The sequence below is a fragment of the Cebus imitator genome, unplaced genomic scaffold, assembly GCF_001604975.1.
Source record: "Cebus imitator isolate Cc_AM_T3 unplaced genomic scaffold, Cebus_imitator-1.0 Scaffold275, whole genome shotgun sequence".
Classification (NCBI taxonomy): Eukaryota; Metazoa; Chordata; class Mammalia; order Primates; family Cebidae; genus Cebus; species Cebus imitator.
In genome coordinates this window covers 659,688-682,407 of record NW_016107590.1, presented here as the reverse complement: position 1 = coordinate 682,407, position 22,720 = coordinate 659,688, and the positions used below count along the sequence as shown (strand labels likewise).

At 40.5% G+C, this 22,720-nt stretch overlaps 2 protein-coding genes across 2 annotated transcripts in view; one reads left to right on the top strand and one right to left on the bottom strand.

The window, feature by feature from the left end:
- CCDC192 (coiled-coil domain containing 192) overlaps nucleotides 1-22,720 on the top strand; it is a 203,401-nt gene that overhangs the window by 106,581 nt on the left and 74,100 nt on the right. The gene's annotated exons all lie outside the window — the stretch shown is intronic.
- Nucleotides 13,190-13,731, bottom strand: LOC108284308 (60S ribosomal protein L21-like). The gene has a single exon (XM_037728669.1). The coding sequence runs from the start codon at nucleotides 13,691-13,693 to the stop codon at nucleotides 13,193-13,195; it is 501 nt and encodes a 166-aa protein (XP_037584597.1). The 5' UTR covers nucleotides 13,694-13,731; the 3' UTR covers nucleotides 13,190-13,192.

The window sequence follows — 22,720 nt, the reverse complement described above, 5'->3', positions numbered from 1 at the left end:
TGTAAATAAACTTCTGTTTTTCTCTTTAATCTGTCTCTTGTCAGTCTAATTTATAGGGCCCCAACCAATGAACCTAGGATGAGTGGAGGAAAAAATAACAATAACAAAAGTAAAACTGTAATATTATAGTGCTTACACAAACTTTACAAGACATACAAATGTGTTTTGTAGTATTACATGCTGTGTTCATAGCATCTTTGCAGGCAAGGATTTCAAGTTGAAAAATAAGCCAAAATTCTCACCAGGAAATTTTTTAAAGGGAGCAACTGTTGTGTGCAAACAGCTAGTCTCCTGGGCACAGTCAAACAAAACCTTCCCCGAGGGTCAGCTGCTAATTGTTAAACTCTCCAGTGAATGGTAAAACAGCTGTGAGTGTCTTGAACCTACAAAAATATTATCATCTAATGAGTGAAGAAAATGTGATTGCACAATAATAAATAGGGGCCAGTGTGTTGTTAAGTATCCCAGTAGCACAAATGGGACAGTGTGTACATATATATATATATACACACACACACATATACATACACACATATTTTATGTATACATTTTAAAATATATATATATATTTTAAAATGCAGAGAAAAGCAGATTTTTAAGTCATTGGTAAACTTGATATTAAAATATTAAAACAAAAGGGTTCCAAAACATTTTCTTTATCTTTGGCCAGTCTATCAACTGTCTCAGAAAGCATTTGCAACTTGAGAAAAAAAAAAAAAATAATGATCATGACTTTAAATCCTATTTAAGCTAACAGGCAGGATGAAAAGAAAATTATTTAGGCTAAAACTCTTTATATTTGGTCCTATGGTCCTATAGATAAACTGCATCAAATTTTATAGGAAATTTAGAGATATTCTCAAATATAAATAGTATATTTATTGGAAGTGAAATATTAAGGATAAAATTGGTCCAGTTTACATATCAGAAAACGCTCCATATGGTTCAGCAGTCAGCACAAAATCTGGAAGGTTTCCCAAATTCACCTTGATAATTTCCACTTTCCTCAGCATGTTCCTTTTGCCCAGTTTCTAAATTCCTAATCAACTTTCATGATCTTCTCTGAGGACACACAAAGTATTTTTCTCCTTTGAATGCTGAGTGTCTCTACTGGCCCTCCTCAAATGGCACTTTGGTTTATGTTGATTCTGGAGATATCTCTCTCCCTTTATTAGAATGTGTATAGGTTTGTTTTCACACTACTTTAAAGACATACTCAAGACTAGGTAATTTATAAAGGAAAGAGGTTAAATTGACTCACAGTTCTTTATGGCTGGGGAGGCCTCAGGAAACTTACAATGATGGCAGAAGGGGAAGCAAGCACACCTTAAATGGCAGCAGACAAGAGAGAGAATGTCTGTGTAGTGAAGAGGGAAGAGTCCCTTATAAAACCATCAGATCTTATGAGAACTCACTCACTATCACAAGAACAGCATGGGAGAAACTGCTCCCATGATCCAATCACCTCCCACCAGGTCTCTCCCTGTACACCTTGGGATTACAATTCAAAAGGAAATTTAGGTGGGGAAACAAAACTAACCATATGATTCCAAACCTGGCCCTTCCCAAATCTCATGTCCTCACATTTCAAAACCTATCATGCCTTCCAAACAGTCCCCCAAAGTCTTAATTAATTTCAGCAGTAAGTCAAAAGTCCAAGTCCCTAGTTTCACCTGAGATAAGGCAAATCCCTTCTGTCTAGGAGCATGTAAAATCAAAAGCAAGTAAGTTACTTCCAACATACAATGGGGGCACTGGCATTGGATAAATGCTTCCATTACAAATGGGAGAAATTGGCCAAAATGAAGAGGTTACAGGCCCTGTGCAAGTCTAAAATCCAGCAAGGCAGTCAAACCTTAAAGCTTCAAATTTATCTCCTTTGACTCCATGTCTCACATCCAGGTCACACTGATGTGACAGGTGGGCTCCCACAGCCTTGGGCAGCTCCACCCCTGTGGCTTTGCAGGATACAATTCCCCTGCCCCCACTGCTTTCACAGGCTGGCCTTGAGTGTCTGTGGCTTTTCCAGACACATAGTGCAAACTGTCAGTGGATCTACCATTCTCGGGTCTGGTGGCCCTTTACTCACAGCTCCACTAGACAGTGTCCCAGTGGGGACTCTGTGTGGGAGCTCCAACCCCACATTTCCCCTTTGGACCACCCTAGCAGAGGTTCTCCACAAGGGCTTTACCCCTAAAACAGACTTCTGCCTGGACATCCAGGCACTTTTCATACCTCCTCTGAAACCTAAGCAAAAGTTCCCAAACCTGAATTCTTGACTTCTGTGCATGCGCAGGCCCAACACCACATGAAAGCCACCAAGGCTCAGGGATAGGACCTTCTAAAGCAATGGCCTGAGCTGTATGTTGGCTCCTTTTAGCCACTGCTGTGATATAGGGCACCAAGTCTCAAGGCTGCACAGAGCAGCAGAGGGGCCCTTGACCTGGCCCACAAAACAATTTTTCCCTCCTAGGCCTTGGGTCTCTGATGGGGGAGGCTGCTGTGAAGGTCTCTAATATGCCCTGGAGACATTTTCTCCATTGTCTTCGTGATTAACTTTTAGCTTCTCATTATTTATGAGACTTTCTGCAACTAGCTTAAATCCTCCTCAAAAATGGTTTTTTTTCTTTGCTATTATATGGTCATGCTGCAAATTTTCTAAACCTTTATGCTCTGTTACTTTGTAAATATAAATTCCAATTTCAGACCATCTCTAGGACAGGGGCAAAATGCCACCAGTCTCTTTGCTAAGCATACCAAGAATGCCTTTGTTTCATTTTCCAAGGAGTTCCTCATCTCCATCTGAGACAACCTCAGCCTGGACTTTGTTGTCCACATCATTATCAGCATTTTGGTCAAAGCCATTCAACAAGCCTCAAGGAAGCTCTACACTTCCCCACATCTTTTTATCTTCTTCTGAGACCTTCAAACTGTTCCAACCTCTGCCTACTACCCAGTTCCAAAATTGCTTCTACATTTTTGGGTATCTTTATAGCAGTACTCTACTCTCTAAGGTACAAATTTACTGTATTAGACCCTTTTCATACTGCTATAAACACATACCCAAGACTGGGTAACTTATAAAGAAAAGAAGTTTAATTGACTCACAGTTCAGCGTAGCTGGAGAGGCCTCAGGGAACTTACAGTCATGGTGGAAGAGGAAGCAGGCACGTCTTATATAGTGGCAGGCAAGAGAGACGTGCAAGCAGGGAAAATGCCAGACGCTTGTAAAACCATTAGATGTTGTGAGAACTCACTATTACAACAACAGCATGGGGGAAACCACCCCTATGATCCAATCACCTCCCACCAGGTCTCTCCCTCAACACCTGGGGATTACGATTCAATATGAGATTTGGATGGGGACACAAAGCCTAACAATATCAGAATGTATCAGAACACTTTGTGCACAGGGATTGCACTTTACTATGGGCAAGGGCCACCTGGAAAATGGCACCATTTGTCTCAAAAACAAATACTCATTATTTTGTACTGATGAATAAGAATTAGGCCAGATTCTATAACATAGATTCCGAAATGTGAACTCTTTATTAAGTATTGGTTATGCAAATAGATGTTATCTAGCCAACTCTCGCCCTGCATCGGTAAGCAACCCTGTTCACTCTTCTTTCATCTCCCTGATTCCTACAATCCCTTCAAAATTTACCTCAATCTGTAGCCTCTGGGAAAGCTAAAAGCCTGGTTTCTACAGCACCTAGCACAATGTCACATATAGTTGACATGAAGCAAGTATTAATAAGGACCTAACAAGAATGATGTGTTTTTGCTTCACTTAGCGAAAGTTATGGTCACTTAGAGAGTTCTGAATTGTTCAACTGAAAATGGAAAGACGTTTTTAAAGACGTTTAATTGGTGATACTGAGAAAATAATGCTCCTTAGTCTTCAAGGGACATTAATTTTCAAGATGCATTTTAATTATATTAGGAAACATGAGTGTACTCAGGAAATAAAAGCCACAATTGACAGTAGTTATTTTCTGAAGGTGGAATAGGTACAGAATGTTTTTCTGAGGATAGGTGGATGGGTTGTCAAGAATGTGCAGTCTTCCCATGGACTCTCTTAAACTTCTTTTTCTTCAAGCCACTGTAGCCTTTTTTAAAGACTGAGTTCTGCTACAATGGTTACTTGTTCATTTCACCTCCCTGTTGTCAGTACTGAGAAGAGGTTAAAAAGAAAATGAGACTCAGAAGATCAAGAGCCCTAAAAATGTTCACTTCAGATTGCCTAGGCCTTGATTTCCACATTCACTCTTTCCATGTATCCCACACTGTCTCCCAGCACTGGGAAAGCAGCCTCCTGTGTGTAGCCTGTACCTCAGTGGTATGGCTGGAACTGGTAGACAGCATAGACTGTCGCTATGGTGACTCAGCCTCAAACACGCTGACAGACTGGGCCTCTTCCCATGAGAGTAAAATCCCCTCCCAAGGAGGCCGAACAATGCCAGTAGCAGCTCCACAAGAAGCTGTTGTTCTTTTTAGATCAATGTTTTTCATCTGAACCCTGGATTTTCCAAACACTTAAAGCTCACAGTCCTTCCTCCATATGGAAGGTATACACTCTTAATTTCTTGATAAACTGAAAAAGGCCTGATAACTTAAAAGTATAAACAGTTCTTGGAACGCTAAGGTAATAATCAGGCTACCTATTACACGTACTTAAGGTGAAAAGTTGGAAACAATCTAAGTATTAAATTATAGTACAACTCCACAAGAGGAGGTAGATGACCATTCAAAGTCATGTTCTCACAGAACATATAATAACAAGGGAAAATGGTCATGATTCAATGTTCATATAATAACAAGGGGAAATGGTCATCATTCAATGTTAAGTGAAAAGAGAGGGATGCATAGCCACCTCACTACAAATGCTATATTAGTATGCTGCAAATGTTATAAAGTACGTCTTTGTGGGTAGGAGAACAAAAGCCAGGAAGAAAATACACTAAAATGTTAGCAATAGGAATCTTAGTAGAATTCGAGGTGATTTATAATTCTTTCTTAAATTTTCTATTTTTAAAATTTTTATAATGAATAGAGGTCAACTTTTAAATCACAAAATGAAAATAATCATTGGTTTTTAAAATAATAAATTTGAATATTTTTATGAAAATATAATCATGGAGAAAAGTGGCAAACATTGCAGGGTAGTGGTCAAGAGACTGGGCTCTGGAATGACTGTACAGCCTCATAACCTTAGGTTAACTTCTCTGAGCTGTGTATCCTTGTCAGTTGAATAAGGACGCTATATTTCATCAAACTAAGATTCTATGGATTGTAAGATATATACACCATCCTTATATGTACAAGTAAGAGCTTTAAAAAATACTGCCAATCTTAAAGCACATTCTTATTTCAGAGATATGAAAAAAAAGATGTGTCAGAGCCTCAAAGAACTATGGTAATATTTGTACCTACTTCATAAAGTTTTGTGAGAATTAAAACAATCTATGTGATGTTCTTAGCAGAGCAGATGACACTTAATAAACACTAAACAAATGTGAGCTATTATCGTAGAGGTCTGAGGGTGGCTGCCATGAAAACCTGAAGCCAGAGTCCCCTACCCGTCCTGGCGAGGAATGAGAGCCACAAGTAGAAAATGCAGCCATTGTTTTAGAAAGCAATCATACAGAGAATTCTTGGACCTGACATTGTTAAATAAATGGGTAAGAAGTCAAACGTATAAGGTTGAGAAAGAAAAAGAGGAAGTAGAAGAAAGTTTCAGGTTGAGTGGCTTATTACAATCATCAAATTATCTCTGTATCCCTAATATTTATTGAGTAACCACAGGACACAGTCCTGTAGTTGCATGGGTGGAGCAGAAATAAAGCTTCAAAGAAAAAGAGTGCATTTGCTGTCTCCTTTGTTAAGAACATTCCAAACAAGTTAACAAAATAAAGACATACATATAGGAAAACGTGCAATTTATGTGCCTATAAGAGTATGCATAAATATCAATAGAACAGAATAAAAACAAGTGCACAAGTGAAGATGTGCTAAAATTATTTTATTAAATTATTAATTAACTAAATTATTTCACATTTTTTGAACTGCAGCAAGACTCTAGGAAGTTAAGCACTTTTTGAAAAAGACCTATTGTGACCAAATGTGAAATATTCATCATTATCTTGGCTTAAGAGCAAGACTAGTGAAAGAGAAAGTTATTAAAAGCATTAAAAAGCAATACATTTCACCATATTGCTCACTTAAGGGATAAATCTATTATGTTTTTAATTACTCACGGATAAAGTTCCTACCAAATGTGTGCCATGTGGGTTTTTTAGTTCGATGAATATAAAAGCACTGGCAGAGGCTTCAGCTAAGAAATGAGGTAAAAATGTTGACCAAGTGGGAGAAATCTGGCAAAACAAGTCAACCAAAACCCTGACCATTGAGCCTTTTCAGGTTTTGTATAGAACAAATCTTGAATAGAAATAAGATGTGACCTGGAAATGGTCCCAAAAATTGAAATACTCTACAGCGCCAGGAACCACATCATGTCAAACAAACAGGAAAAGGAACTGCTAGCAGAAAGACATTTCTTCAGCTTGTATGTACCCTTAAAAGGCAAATTTGCATTAGACATAGTGGGGTCCCAAATACACTTTTAGCTTTTGGTGAGTTTTGAGGCTCTAGGGAACAAAGCACATCATTTTGGAGTGTATTATAACCCGGAAGAGCTGGGCCCTTCACATTTGTCCTCTGAGTGCCCGTGTGCATTACTTTCTCTCAGGGGAAAGATTCATTGATATGTATCAGATGGGGTTGAAGGGAATGACTGATGTTCAACATTTTGTATGGGTGTTGATTTGCAAACAAGGAATGATTTTTAAACTAGCATCTGTGTTTGCCAATTTTTTTAAATCTCAGTTTTCATTTCAGAACAAAATCTTCCAGGTTTTCATAAAATGGTAGATTTCTTTGAATACTAGAATAAAAGAGGCTTCATCTATCTCCTAGTCTACATTATTCCATGTAACTAACCCCTCTGGAGCAAGAAAGGCATGTTGAGGTCCTGGAGGAGGGAGGGCCCTGTGATCCCTACTGAGCTGCTTCTTGTCATACACTCACCCTTGAATACGTTGTCTTGGAACAAAAGGAGTTGTCCAACCTGTGTATGGGTGGCTCCCATGGTCATGGGCTATGGATCAAGCCTTGGGTCATCAGCCCAACAAGTGATCAGTAAGCATGCCTTGGTATGGGGGCAGTGCTTAATCTTTGGACCAGATGGCACAGCTCTCACATCTACAGGGGCCAGGCAGGTTGTGTAAATGAGCTCAGTGAAGCTGCAGTGAAAAATCCACTGAGCAAGTGCAATGGTGAATGTTGACTATTGCTTGGCCTCAGTGAGGACAGAAAAGGGAGTGACAGAGGTCATGATGACCCCGAGAAGACAGGCTCTGTTTTAAAGGGGGAGCCACCACCCAGTTCCCATTGGTTTTTGTGAGGAAAATGGGCTGAGGTGCCAGCTCCTCTGAATATTCAGCAGGGCTGGCTTCGAGGGTGTGCGACCCCTGCAGTGCCCTAGGGCCAGCGCTTAGAAGGGCCCACACTTGGTTTAACAGTCTAGTGTCTCCATCTTGAAATTCTTTTTTATTTTTATTGTTTTTAATTTTTCTGGAGACAGATCTCACTTTGTGGCTTAGCCTGGAGCGCAGTGGGACTCTCATAGCCCTCTGCTGCCTCAACTTCCTGTTCTCAAGGGATCCTCCTAGGAGCCTCAGCCTCCAAGTAGCTGGGACTACAGGTGTGAGCCACCATGCCCAGCTAATTGTTTAATTGTTTGTAAAGATGTGGTTTTGCCATCTTCCCCAGGCTGGTCTTGAAATCCTGGGCTCAAGCAATCCTCCCACCTTGGCCTCCCAAAGTGCTGGGATTACAGGCATGAGCCACAGCACTCCGCCGAAATTCTTAATAATTTTTGAACGAGAGGTACCTGGGCTTTTCATTTTGCACTGGATTTCATAAACGATTTAGCCAGTCTTACTTTCAAGAGCAGTTATACATCTGTAGTTTTCTACAGAATATTTTAATTTTTAATTTAATTTTTAAATATTGGCAACGAATTGAAACTTGGAAATGTAGTGAATGCTACACATCTGCAAGCTAACTGGTCTAGAGGTGGCCAACATGTTTATCCCTCTAGATTGTCTCAATGATTATACTAAAATCTTAGAACTTGGAGCTAAGATGTCTTAGATCCAACCTGCCTAATACCCTAATTCTCTGGATGAGGAAACAGTAAAAAAAAAAAATGAAAATAAAAATAGAGACTGTCACTTATAACTTCCACTATAAGGAGCCTGTTGGGAGCAGCCTTCCTGGACATACTGCCTATGGCAAAAAGTGTAAGGAATTGGAGTTCCATGGCATCTGTGACAGTGTGCACTTTCTGCTTCATCACCTTAATTTCCTGGGCTGCGTTTTAATCAAGAAAGTTGGTTGTTGGTTTTTAATCTCTTACCGAAGACTTTTTGCCAGGGATTTAAGCCATTGTTGATTTCATTATCATTTACGTAGTAATTATCCAAGAATAACTCTTTTTTTTCCTTTGAGATGGAGTCTTGCTTAGTCTCCCAGGCTGGAGTGCAGTGGTGCGATCTCAGCTCACTGCAACCTTCACCTCCCAGGTTCAAGTGCTTCAGCCTCCCGAGTAACTGGAATTACAGGCATGTGCCATCATGCCTGGCTAATTTTTGTATTTTTGGTAGAAACGGGATTTCCCCATGTTGGCCAGGCTGGTCCGGAACTCCTGACCTCAGGTGATCTGCCTGCCTCAGCCTCCCAAAGTGCTGGGATTACAGGCGTGAGGCACCTTGCCCAGCCCCAAGAATAATTCTTGACTTAGCCAGAGGTTGGTATGTTTCCAGGTCCCAGACTACTGCAAGACATACGTTACCAGATCCCACCCAAGGTCTGCAGGTTTTCATTTGGGCAGTTTTTTTCTTTTTCCCTTTCTTCATGCCATCTACTTTGATAACATCCTATGTGAAGTAAGAAGGGAAAACGTAGCTTAAACAAATGTAACATCATATTATACTTTAACTGTTTTAATCTTTCTTATATTAGCACATTAGAAAGGTGTGCATTCCTGGGTTACCAGACATTATATGGACTGGCTATTTTTATAGATTTCAATTTGTGTTAAATCCATCCTGATAAAAATTGTAAAATAAACAACATCATCCCTTTTTAAAGGTTTGTAGTGTATATTTCTTTGCCTTTAAGCCCCCATTTCTGTGTCTTTCTTTTTGTCCTGTTCCACGGCATCCTGTAAGACAGGAAAAATCTTGCAAGCCATCAGTAATTGAATATCTGCTTTGACAGATCCTGCAGCAGGCAGTGAATACATTTCCCATAGTGAAATTTTATACCTGAAGCCGATAGCTTAATCATTTCATCCCTGTTTGCCTCAAAGTCTAATTTTCAAAGTAGATTAAACTTGGTAATGAGACAACAGGATTTAGAGACAATTTAGTTGAAAGATATTGTGATGGGTAAGATAGGTGATTTCAGGAATGGATTTGACAAACACTACAAAGCCAACTGTCACAACAATAGAGCCAAATAGAACAGAGCCCAAGTTCCAGACAGATTCAGGGTTTGATTTAACTTCAGTAATTTTTCTTTGGAATGCTCACCCCTGCCTTGTGAGGGTGTCTGCTTCTGCCCAGGTCACTCTGAGTGACCCAGTGAATCTTTCACATCCAGCACTAGGCTGTATTTTCCTTTAACAGAGACAAAGGGTGAAGACACAGGGCTGTGTGGCAGATGAGTGAGATGTTTTGGGGACGCAGCAGGATGTGGATGGTGTGGCTGCTCTTTGTGTATTCACAGTGGCAGTCTGCCGGGCAGCCCAGCCAACAGTGCCCTGTCTTTGCTTTTTTGTTGTTTTGTACCATGTGGTGCCAGCAATATTCTGGCAGCTGACACCGTCAGCAGGTGTCCCTAAAATACCAAGAAACCCTGGGAAGACAGGAGGAGGAAATGATGTCTGAAGCCACACAGGGCCTTGTGCCACCATTTCACTGGAATTGGCTTTTGTTATTTGTTTATTATTTTTTTAACCAACGGGTGCCACCCTTCTCTTTGTGGTTCTTTGAAGACAGCAAGATTCCTCTGCTATTCTCTGTTCTTAAGAAGGGTCATCTGTGGAAGGACAAATAATCCTGAGATACTAAGAGGGAGCTGGATGGACTTGAAAAAGCAGCATTTGGAATAAAACCAGTGACTACCACCAACTAAGCAAAGCAAGAACGATGAAGTTTTTATTTTAAGAAATGGCTTCTTCCCTTCACCTAGCCAAGAAGCTATGTGAAATGTCCTCGCCTTCAGGTCAGTCGTGGAGACTGGAGCTGTCTGGAGGAGAGTCAGGGAGTGAGTGGGAGACTGCTAGTAGAAATAGTGAGTGGGCTGTCCTTTCGAGACCTGTGGCCATGAATGAGAGCACACGGTGATAGCTTGAGAAGCATGTGCAGTAGGAAGGTGGTTCTTTTGTTGATTTGTTTATATGAAAGGAAAGTCTTAAGCATATTTGTAGCTGTGCGTAGTATTGAGGAGAGAGTGTAATAGGGCAAGTAATAGGGCAAGGGAAGTAATAGGGCAAGGAAACCACATGGGACAGACTTGACCGAGCCCAGAGAGGTGGCATTTGAGATCATTTTGCAAGCCTCTTAATGAACAATTAAGACAAGTGAGGCTCAGAAGAAAAAAAAAACAAAAACAGTTTACTGATTTATCTGAAAAATGTGTCATCAAGCAATTCATTTCAATGTATTTGCTAGTTTTCCATGTGAACTTTGTCATAAATGAAGATTCTATTGCCAAGCAAGATCTCGGGTTCAAATAGATGATAGACATAAACAACAATACGCAATTTAAAAAAGCTGTAACTCTTTAGCATGAAAAAAAATTGTGCTGAGTCACGAGGGACATATACGTGCTATACATATTAACTGTACGAAGGACAAAGGGCTTCTATGTACTTCACTCTACCCAAGGCGTGAGAGATCATTCCTGTGTATCATAAATTTGTCCTGAAATTAATATTCCAGCTACTTTCAGTAGAATGTAACTTTTATAAAAGCCAGCACTTTGTCTTTCCTACTATGGTCCCCCCAAATCGAAAATAGGGCCTAGATAAATAGCATTCAATAATGAAAGAATGTTTGTTGAATGAATGAATACATGAAACAAAGCTGAATCTTCTCCTTGACCTCTTATAGGCATCTAAAGGTTAAAATTGGACTTAGTTTGCACCTATTTTCACCCCACATGCCTGTTATGCCCACAAAAGAATGTTATCTTTCTTTGTAGTGCCTATTTTATTTTTATTTTTATTTTGAGAAGGGGTTTTGCTCTTGTCACCTAGGCTGGAATGCAATGGCACGATTTCAGCTGACTGCAACCTCCACTTCCTGGGTTCAAGCGACTCTGGTGCCTCAGCCTCTCAAGTAGCTGGGATTACAGATGCTCACCACCATGCCCAGTTAATTTTTGTATTTTTATTTGAGATAGGATTTCATCATATTGGCCAGGCTAGTCTCGAACTCCCGGCCTCAAGTGATCCACTCGCCTCGGCCTCCCAAAGTGCTGGGATTATAGGTGTGAGCCACTGCACTGGGCCATAGTGCCCATTTTAATTAAAGGTGTTTCCATTCACCTAGTCAATAAAGCAAAGAAACAGGGAAACATCAGTGATTCCTTCCTTGTCCCCATTTCTAGAACTAACGGGTTCCCACATTCTATCAATTCTATCTTGGAAAAAGGTCTATTAATATTTTCCCTGCTCAGCATTTCCATAGTCCCCCTCTGTGAAGGACTTCTTCATTTCTCAACTGGTCCATGTTTAGTTTCTCCATCAGTCCAGTGTTATTTCCAAATGTCCATCCAGTGGCTAAAAGCATGACCCATGATTTTCTACAGAACAAATTTCTTTGGTGTAACCTTTAAGAGTTTGCACAATCTAATTTCTTGCTATGCTTTGGGTTTTGTTACTTTCCACTATGCACTTTTGCCCATTCAAGGTGGACCCATACTTTCACAATCTCATGCCATTTTTCATGTTGTTTCCTCTGTTTAAAATGTCCTTGCCTCCTAGCTATCTGATAAAATCAAAATTATTTTTCACATTTTTCCTCCTTTATTAAATTATCTTCCAAGGAGCTTCTTCCCTTGAAATTCACATAGAGAATACTCTGTTATATTTTTGCTGCTGACAATATTTCTTTTAAAGACCTATTTTCAAAAGATATGGAACTTTATGGTAGAAAGAGAAGAGAAAACAGCAAATTTAATGTTTAAACCCAGTATGTCCATATTTAATGGACATAATATATAAACAGATAAAATGTTTGACTTCCCTCATAACTAAAGTAAGTCAAAATAGTTACATGTCATTTTTTACCTTTCTGATTAACAAAATATAAAAGTTTTATTTAAAAAACAGGACTAGTCCGAGATCAGCCTGACCAACATTGTGAAACCCTGTCTCTACTAAAAATACAAAAATTACCAGGACGTGGTGGTGAGCACTTGTAATCCCAGCTACTCAGAAGCCTGAGGCAGGAGAATCACTTGAACCTGGGATGCAGAGTTCTCAGTGAGCCAAGATTGCACCACTGCACTCCAGCCTGGACAACACAGTGACACTCCATCTAAAAATAAATAAATAAATAATATTAAAAATAGGACTGGGCATGGTGGGTCTCACCTGTAATCCAATGCTTTGGATAGCCAAGGTAGGAAGACCGCTTGAGGCTAGAAACTCAAGACCAGCTTAGGTAACATTGCGAGTGTCCTGTCTTTACAAAAACAAAAACAAAAATCAGCCAAGCATGTTGGTGTACCTGTAGTCCCAGCTACTTGGGAGACTGAGGTTGGGGGATTGCTTGAGCCCAAGAGGTTGAGGCTGCAATGAGCCAAGGTCTCACCACTGCACTCCAGCCTGGGCAACAGAGTGAGACCCTGTCTCTAGAAAACAGCAACAAAAACAGAAACAGGATAGGCTAGAATATAGACACTCAAATACCTGCTCAGTACAATGTAAGTTGTTATACCATTTGTGAAGGAAAATTGAACATCCATCAAAGTTTTAGATGCAGATACCAATTTGTGGTTATAAGATTATTTTTTTTTTTTTTTTTTTTTTTACAGTCCAGGTCTTTTATTTTTTTTAACACCTATTATGCCATGAATTCATAAATTCATAGGGAATAGGTTCCAGCAGCTCAGGCTCCTTCCCATTGGTTCTCACAAAGTGTGCTTCTCTGGGTGGAGCAGGCTGGCGCTTCAGTTGGACCCAGGTACCTTTCTCTTTGGCTTCTTTCTTTTTCTGATCATTTTCCTTCACACGTTTTAGGAAGCTATCTCGGCTCTTAGAGTGCTTGATGTGCTCAATACGCACATTAATTCTCTTGGCAAGAATCTTGCCCTTAACTTGTTTGTTTACAACAATGCCAACAGCATGCTGGGTAACATTGTAGACTCTTCCAGTTTTGCCATGATAACATTTGTGGGGCATTCCTTTTTGAACAGTACCCACTCCCTTGATGTCCACAATATCACCTTTCTTATAGATTCGCATATACGTGGCCAAAGGAACAACTCCATGTTTTCTGAAAGGCCTAGAGAACATGTATCGAGTGCCTCTCCTCTTTCCCTTTGTGTTTGTCATTTTGGCGAATTACTGGAAGATGGCGGTTCCGGCCGAAAGGCTATAAGATTATTTTGTGAGTGTGTTTGTTTCCAACTCCTGAGGCCCCCCGCACTTTTTTCTCTCTAGAAATTGAGATTCAGACAGGAGTGGGATCCAAATGAAAACAGAGAGGCACTTCAGCATATTTGCCATATCTTGTCTACTTTGGTTGTGGGCCACAAATTTGTTTCTGCTGAACAATGTGGTTTGTGTTCCCAAAAAAGGAAGGAAAAAAAAAAGGCCTATTAAGGATTGAAGTGAACAAGCTTTCCACAGCCAGAGAGTTCGGACTGGCTGGTTGAGCAATGTGGCCAGCGCATATTGTCTCTGAGCAGTGTGCAGGGGTGCACACGGACTGACTGTCTTTGAGAAGCCTTGGGGGAAGTTGTTAGGAGATCAAGGACATTACTTTTGCAGAGCGCTTGTTAGTGGTAGCACCAAAGAGTAGCTTAGAGAGTAAATTTCCCTCATCCTTCAAGCCACTGCTGATGAAAACATGCTAACTTAATTACAGCAGTGTACTTCCTAGGCAGACAGTCTGAGACCCGTGCCTGGCTGCACCTTCCATCTGGATTACTTGTGCTCTGAAAGCCTCTTGCCTAGAAATGCTGGAGCCGTCACTGATGCTCATTAAAAGTTGAGCTTGACATCTCTAACACTGTCACCCAAATGCCACACCATAGGTAATAACAAGAACTGACTGAGAGAGGTCTGACCTTTTGGGTTGTGTTCTACTCTTAACTCCCAATTTTCTTTTGGAAGGAACATATATCTCCTATAATTGGTTTTCCTTTAATATCTCCACAATAAAAGAACACATTTATTTTATTTTATTTTATTTGTTTTTTGAGGTGGTGTTTCACCTCTGTCGCACAGGCTGGAGTGCAAGTGGTATAATCTCAGCTCACTGCAGCTTCCACCTCCCGGGTTCAAGCGATTCTCCAGTCTTTGCTTCCTGAACAGCTAGGATTGCAGGTGCCTGCCATCACAACTGGCTAATTTTTGTATTTTCAGTTGAGACAGGATTTCACCATGTTGGTCATGCTGGTCTCAAACTCTTGACCTCAGGTGATTTGCCTGCCTCAGCCTCCCAAAGTGCTGGGATTACAGCAGTTTTCTTTATCTCACTGTTTGGTGACCAAACTCTTGAGTGGCTGCAGTTTTCTTATTGCTGCTCCTAAGCATGGCCCTGTTTCTCTCTTACTGTTGCAGTCTGTGAAGCATTTCTGTGTCCTGGAGTCAGTCCTGTAGAAAACCTTTCACATGGTCCCATAGGCTCAGTCCTTTTATTCAGAGGGTCATAAAACAACTTCACAACTGATGGAACACTGAGGGGTTTATCCATTGCCCAACTTGAGAGTGAACTTGGAACTTCCTCCTTCCCGGGGTCTGTTTGCATTTCTGTACTTTTGTTTTCTTGGTCTGTGTTTACCTGATATCCATTGGCTATCCAATTCCTGACCTTACTTCTAGTCTTCATCTTTTCTTCCTGGATAGCCTAAGCAGCTTTCCTTATTGAAGCAAGTCCAACAATAGCAATTCAGTCTGGAGTTTTGTGACTTCTCACCGAAACTCTGCCACGCACCTGGGCCTGTTTAATTTGCGTTAGCTTCCTCTACTGCAAAATAAAAAGGCCAATAAGAGTCTCTACCACATAAAATTCTTATCTGTTCTTATGAGTTAATTTATGTAAAATGCTTAGAATAGTATCTGACATGCAGAAAGCACTGAATAAGTGTTAGCTCTCATTACTTCAGAGACATTAGGTCATTCTGGGAAGAAAAGGCAGTATCCATTATTTAAATTTGAAAAGACATTAGTTATGTATATTTTACATTGAGGATAAACTATATAAAAGGAGCAGTTCGCCACCTACTCTGAGAGAAAGGCTTCTGTGTAAACGTTAGAAATGCTGTCTAAATAGCCAGGCGTGGTGGCTCACACCTGTAATCTCAGCACTTTGGGAGGCTGAGGCAGGCGGATCACTTAAAGTCAGGAGTTTGAGACCAGCCTGGCCAACTTGGTGAAACCCCATCTCTACTAAAAATACAAAAATTGTCAGGACCTGGTGGCAAGTGCCTGTAATCCTAGCTTCTCAGGAGACTGAGGTGGGAGAATCACTTGAACCCAAGAAGCGGAGGTTGCAGTGAACCAAGATCGCACCACTGCATTCCAGCCTGGGTGACAGAGTAAGACTCTGTCTCAAAAAAAAAAAAAAAAAGGATATTGAATACTTGAAATTAGTAAGCATAGACTTCCTTTTTATCCCCAGTTCTACAGCCAGGATTCCCACCTCCTTGGCACTCCCAAATCAGCAGCGCACAAGTCACAGGGGCTGGATGCTGACTTCAACCGGCCACTCTGATCTAGGATGCTCTCCAGAGGTCTGCCCAGCCTGGCTCACCTCTGTTCGAAAGAATGTCTGGAAGACAGCCTCGGGAATTCCAGCATGTAGGAAGGTTGGCTCTCCTGGGAGAAGAGTGATTTCATCAGCCCTGAGAGAACCTTCCTTTACTGCCTACAAGTACCTAAATACAATCATTAGAGATTCATTTTTTTTGGCCTTAGGCTCCTATGGCTTGTGAAAAATTGAAATGTTGCCAAATGAGTAATTTATGCTTGACTTAGGTTAGAGATTTGTAAGGCTCTTGAAGAGGTGGGGAGAGATACAAGGCCGAGGAAGCAGAAACAAATCTTCAACTTCTCAGTAATATCTTTTCCTAAAGCCAGTCCTGTTTCCTAAACTAAATCAAGACTTATAGCTCAGGATTTTCCAGCCTGAGAAAATTTTTTTGTGAGGAAGAATCTCTCAAGATAGGACTGAGAAAATCCAAATAAGTCCTTTCAAGTCCTGAGTGAAAACAAGATCAATTGCATTTATTATACCTACCAGACTTCTGTACTTACTCAGATCCGCATTTGGAGAATTACGACAACCAAAGAAATCAAAGAGGGTTTATCTGCCTTTTCTGATAACATCTGCTAACTGATTGTAAAGCAATAATAGTTTATGGCTTCAAGGCTGGCTGTAAAATAAAGGCCTTAGGGATTACAGAGCTTGGGATCAGTGCCGCCGCCTGAATTTGTCCCTTCTTTGCATGTGATCACAGTTAATCCCCTTATCTCTGGCAGGTGTAGAGCCACCAGGAACATCGAATATATCTGGACAAGGACACCCAGCTCAGGGGCAAGTGGGGACTAAAATTCAGCTTCATTCTGCTGGTCTAACTGAGCGCCTTGACTCAGGAAAGGATGCTCCCAGAGAAAGAGTAATTTTTTAAATTCTCTTAAAGGTACTCCCAGGGCTAATGCACAAGGATATATCTATCTCAATGGGCATTTTTACTGATTCCCACAAAGGTATTCCACGGCATGCAGTAGACATCTTGGTGGATATTTTAGTTTCCCAGAATTTGGAACCCCTTACCTATGATAAGAGAATTCTGAATTCTATAGGTCTTCAAGGAAAGCAGAGCCCACCATAGAAGGAGGATAATGTCCCTTGCAGCCAGAATGAAAGAATATGATCAGTCAGATGTACATTCCCTGCACTGTGAATTGAAAATTCCTTGGGGTAGTAGCAAATTCCAGTTTCCAAAGCACCAGAGGGCTGGGCACAGTGGCTCACTCCTGTAATCCCAGCAATTTGGGAGGCCGAGGCAGGTGAATCCCCTGAGATCAGGAGTTCAAGACCAGCATGGCCAACATGGCGAAACCCTGTCTTTACTAAAAATACAAAAATTAGCCAGGCATGATGGCGGGTGCCTGTAATCTCAGCTACTCAGGAGGCTGAGGCATGGAAATCGCTTGAACTGGGAGGCGGAGGTTGCCGTGAGCTGAGATCATACCACTGCACTCCAGCCTGGGCGACAGAGAAACTCCCTCTCAAAAAAACAAAAAACACAAAAAGCAAAACAAACAAACAAAAAAACAACAAACAAACAAAACATCAGAGGCAGGGGTTTGCAGGAGCAACAAGAAGCACCTATCCCTGGTGCCGCCATGGAGGCTTTGCAAGCTGGGCCACCTGGGACTCTAGACCAGTTCTGTCAAAGGACTGGGGGCTTGTCCTGGCTTCTGCAAATCTCCCCTGTCTTTGGACTGCTTTCCAATCTCATTCTCCAAATTTCTCAGCAGTAAATTCTTTTTATTAAATTGGTGTCTATGATTTACAACTTAAAACCCTGAGCAGGGATTAGGAAATTATTCCAAAATGTTATCAGACAGGATGATTCCTACCACCATGTAAACCTGTGTACCTACTTCTTTGAGACCAACATTCACCTAGCTTTGGGTCAAATCCTCTTCTACTATCTCAAGAATCTTGGAATATCAACTATTTGTGACATTTAATATCAACTGTTCATATATCAACTATTCATGTCTATCTTGTTTTTTTTTTTTTCTTTTGAGATGGAGTCTCGCTCTGTCAACATTTGAATATGCATACATAGCAAAGAAAAATGATTTACATTGAGCCCACACATCTGTCTAGCTGTTGGTCTGTCTCAGAGTTTACCAGCTGGTGTGCCAGAATACTGTGTGTTCCAAGAATGGATTGTAGGTGTTCTGTGATAGATTGAGGGTTGTAAATATTTATGGTAATAAAAAATTAAACCAGTTTTATAACCATTCAAAACTTAACAGTTAAAATTAAATTTGAACACTAATTTTATGGTCCCCTCTCTGCTGAAGTTAATAATGCTTAGTTTGTGCTCCAAATGTTTTCCATGATACCAACCCCAGAGTGCAAACACTAGTGCCTATCATGCGTGCCTCCTCTCCTTGGCTTCTCCTTCAAGTTTATGTATCATCCTTTTGAAGATATATGTAAAATCATGCTTAATTTTGCATTTGATTTATTTTACTCACATTTTCACAATTTTTTTTCTTTAAGTGTAAAGCATATGTTTGATTATTACCTTGTTTTTACATGATAGGAGAAAAGGTGGGTGTAACTCTTAAGGGGAGCACCTGTTCAGCCTTGTGGAGGAGAGGCATCTGCAGTATTTTCTCACATGGGGGAAATATCAGCTATTATGTGGAACACCCAGTCACATTGTCATACTCTGAGGGGTCAGGATAGCCTTCAGAGCCACAGACTTCTGTGGTGTTCACCCTGATGTGTCCATACCATGTTTTGGGGTCCCGGGTTGTCCCAATCAGAGCCTTGGCTGAGACATCTGTTGTCTTTGAAGCTTAGCGACTCTGACTATAAAGCTCTGAGTTTGCTGCTCACTGCAGCTATTCTACCATAACAGGAGGGAGAGACACTCTATAAGCTACTAAAGATGGCTGGTGGCCCTCACACTTCGTTCTTAACTATTTGATAACTATCATCAGTTATCCATTATTCTCTGTAAGCTTCATTGCGGCAAGCCAGTTCATTGTTAGTGTTGTTACCCCCATGCTGAAAGAGTCTGAATCTTTGCACCAACCCAGATGTTTACCCTCCACCAGAATATTCTACCAAGTTAACACCAGTAGAAGTTTCAGCAACTAGACTATCACCTTATTCCAGGGACTATCTATGCCCTATATACTATCCAGAATGGGATCCTCAGTATCCCTTACAAACATTATTTTCCATGTATGTAATTATGTAAAAATGTTAAAATTCTTCTCTTTCTCAAACACATACCCCCTTTCCAACAAAGCACTCTTAACAAGTTGTCTGTGCTTCCTGATTCCATTTGCTAAACTCAGCCACCTTTGTTCAATTTCACAATTTTAACAGATAATGCATTTCCAGTGTACAATATTCAAAGCATCAAAAGCATCTGGAGGTCTTGAACTCCAACCTGCAGTTCCAAAACTTTGGGAGGTAAAGGCAAGCAGACCACCTGAGGTCAGGAGTTTGAGACTAGATTGGCCAACATGATGAATGAAACCCTGTATCTACTAAAAATACAAAAAATTAGCCGGCCTTCGTGGCGGGTACCTGTAATCCCAGCTACTCAGGAGGTTAAGGCAGGAAAATTGCTTGAACTTGGGAGACAGAGGTTGCATTGAGCTGAGATCACACCATTGCACTCCAGACTGGGTAACAGAGTGAAACTCTGTCCAAAAGAAAAAAAAAAAGCATCCGGAGTGAGAATTTTTCCTCTCAACCCTTCCCTCAGCCCCATAATCCTTCTTAGAGGTAACTGTTATTTCCAGGTGTTATGTACTTCCAAAGATGTCTGTTTATGTATTTATGCACGACTCGCTTTTCAGCCCAACCTTTGAATGATTTTATTCCCAGCTCCCCAAAGACACCATAGCACCTTTATCATGAAACCATTTGAACCTATATTGCATTTGACCACTCAGAAGCATGCAGCACTGTTGATCACATCCTTCGAGAAATACTACTCCTCTGGGTTCCGTGCCATAACACTCTCTGGATTCCTTCCTCCAAACCCCCATCCTTCCATTCATTCTCTCTCTCAGCAGGCTTATCCTTCTTGATCCTTCATTAAAGCCTTGAATTCCTCAGAGCTCAATCCTATGCTTTTCTTCTCTTTTCACTCTCTGGTGTTTCCATAGACAATCTCTTCAATTAAATGCCTTCATTTACGGTTATTTCCAGATGACTTCCTGATTTGCACAGTAGTTCCCCCTTATTCGTGGTTGTGCCTTCCACAGTTTTGGTTACCCACAGTACAGTACAATTAGGTAATTTTGAAAGAGACCACAATCACATAACTTTTACTACAATATATTGTTATAAGCTTTCTATTTTCTATTTTGTTACTAATAATTGTTTCTCTCCCACTGTGCCTAATTTATAAGTAAATCTTTATCATAGGTATGTATGTATAGTATAGGAAAAAGCACAGTAAAATATCTATAGTGTTCTATTACTCAGTTTCAGGCATCCACTGGGGGTTTTGGAACGTATCCCCTGCAGATAAGGGGTGACTCCTGTATATCTAACCTAGACCTCCTTGACTGAGCACCACACCCATATAGCCAAATTCCTAGTCACATACACACAAACCTCACAGATACTGCAGGTTCGATTCCATACCACCACAGCAAAGTAAATAATGCAATTAAGTGAGTAACAGTAATTTTTTTGGTTTCCCAGTGCATACGTATAAAAGTTATGTTTACACTATCCTATCATTTATTAAGTGTGCAGTAACTTTATGGCTTTATGACTATTGCACACTTAACAAACGATAGAACAGTGTAAACAGCTTTTATACCAATGTAAACATAAGTTTTCAGCATAACTTTGATGACTTACAACTTTTATAACAAAAACAATGTGTATACCTTAATTTAAAAATACTTTGTTGCTAAAAAGTGTTAAGAATCATCTGAGCCTTCAGCAAGTGGTAATCTTTTTGCTGGAGGAGGGTCTTGCTTCAGTGTTGATGGCTGCTGATTGGTCAGGGTGGTGGTGGTGGCGGATGTTTGCTGCACCGATTGACTCTTGCTTTCATGAAAGAATCTGTAACATGCCACACTGTTTAATAGCATGTTTCCCATAGTAGAGCTTCTTGCAAAACTGAAGTCAATCCTCTCACACCCTGCTGCTGCTTTGTCATCTAAGTTTAGGTAATATTCTAAATCCTACTTTGTCATTCCACAATGTTCACAGAATCTTTCTCATCTACATTCATTCAAGTTTTATCATGAGATTGCAGCAATCAGTCATATCTTCAGTCTCCATTTCTAATTCTACTTATCTTACTACTTGCACCACATCTGCAGCTACTTCCACTGTTGGAGTCTTGACTCCCTCAAAGTCATCCTTAAGGGTTGGCATCCATTTCTTCCAAACTCCTGCTAATGTTAATATTTTGACCTTCTCCAGTGAATCATGTGTGTTCTTAATTAGTCTAGAATGGTCAATCCTTTCCAGAAGGCCTTCAATTTACTTTGCCGAGATATATCAGAAGAATCACCATCTATGGAAGCTATAGCCTGACAAAAGGTACTTCTTAAATAGTAAGACTTGAAAATCAAAATTACTTCTTGATCCATGTACTAAATAATGGATGTTATATGAGTAGGCATGAAAACAACATTAATCTTGTACATTACCAAGATGTGACCAAGTGAGCTCATGCTATTGGAAGGGGCACTGATGGACTTGCTTGACATAAGATTGCCATACACTTTCAATTCGTGGAAAATGCAATATCTGAGAAGGGCAATAAAGTAAAGCACAATGAAACAAAATATGCCTGCATTCGTATGGAAATCTCAAAAGCCACTCAAATAATTCAGCATTCTTCAAATAGAGCTACAGCTCCATGATGCCAACAATAACACTGCACCTCACATGTAAACTTTCCCCACCTTACATCAGCGATCTTCTATGGTGTTCCTCACCTCAGTGTGTACCACTGTAGTCCTCCCAGCTGTAAGCTCAAAACTGGAACTCATCCCGAATACCTCCCTCGCCTTTCCCACCCTTATCCAAACCAGCACCAAACTCTATTAATGTTAACTCCTGACTATCTCTAGATCCATCCTCTTCTCTCAGCTTCTGCTGTCATTACTCTGGTTTCATCATAACATGACTAAGTTATTGAATTAATTTCCTACCTGCTGTTCCTGAATCCATTCTGTCCTACTTAAATTTATTCTCCACATGGAAACCAGAGTGTATTAGGGTTCTCCAGAGAGAAACACAACCAATAAGACACATGTATATATATATTTTATACATATAAGAGAGAGTGAGAGAGATTTATGTTAAGAAATTGGCTCACGTGATTGTGGGGACTGGCAAGTTTGAAAGCTGTAGGGTGGGCCGGTAAACTGGGAATGCAGGTAAATTAGTCGATGTTGTAGTTTTCCGTTCTAAATCTGCAGGATGAGCCAACAGGCTGGAAACTCAGGCAGGCTTTCTAGGTTGCTTTCTTGAGACATGATTCCTTCTTCTTCAGAAAACTTTAGTCTTTGCTCCTAAGGCCTTCAAAGAATTGCATGGAGCCCATTCACATTATGAAGGGTAATCTGTTGTGCTTAATGTCAACTGATTATGAATGTTAATCATACCCACAA

Bases quoted from the DNA above. Each gene is read 5' to 3' on its own strand.
- LOC108284308 (XM_037728669.1), bottom strand. From the start codon at position 13,693: ATGACAAACACAAAGGGAAAGAGGAGAGGCACTCGATACATGTTCTCT.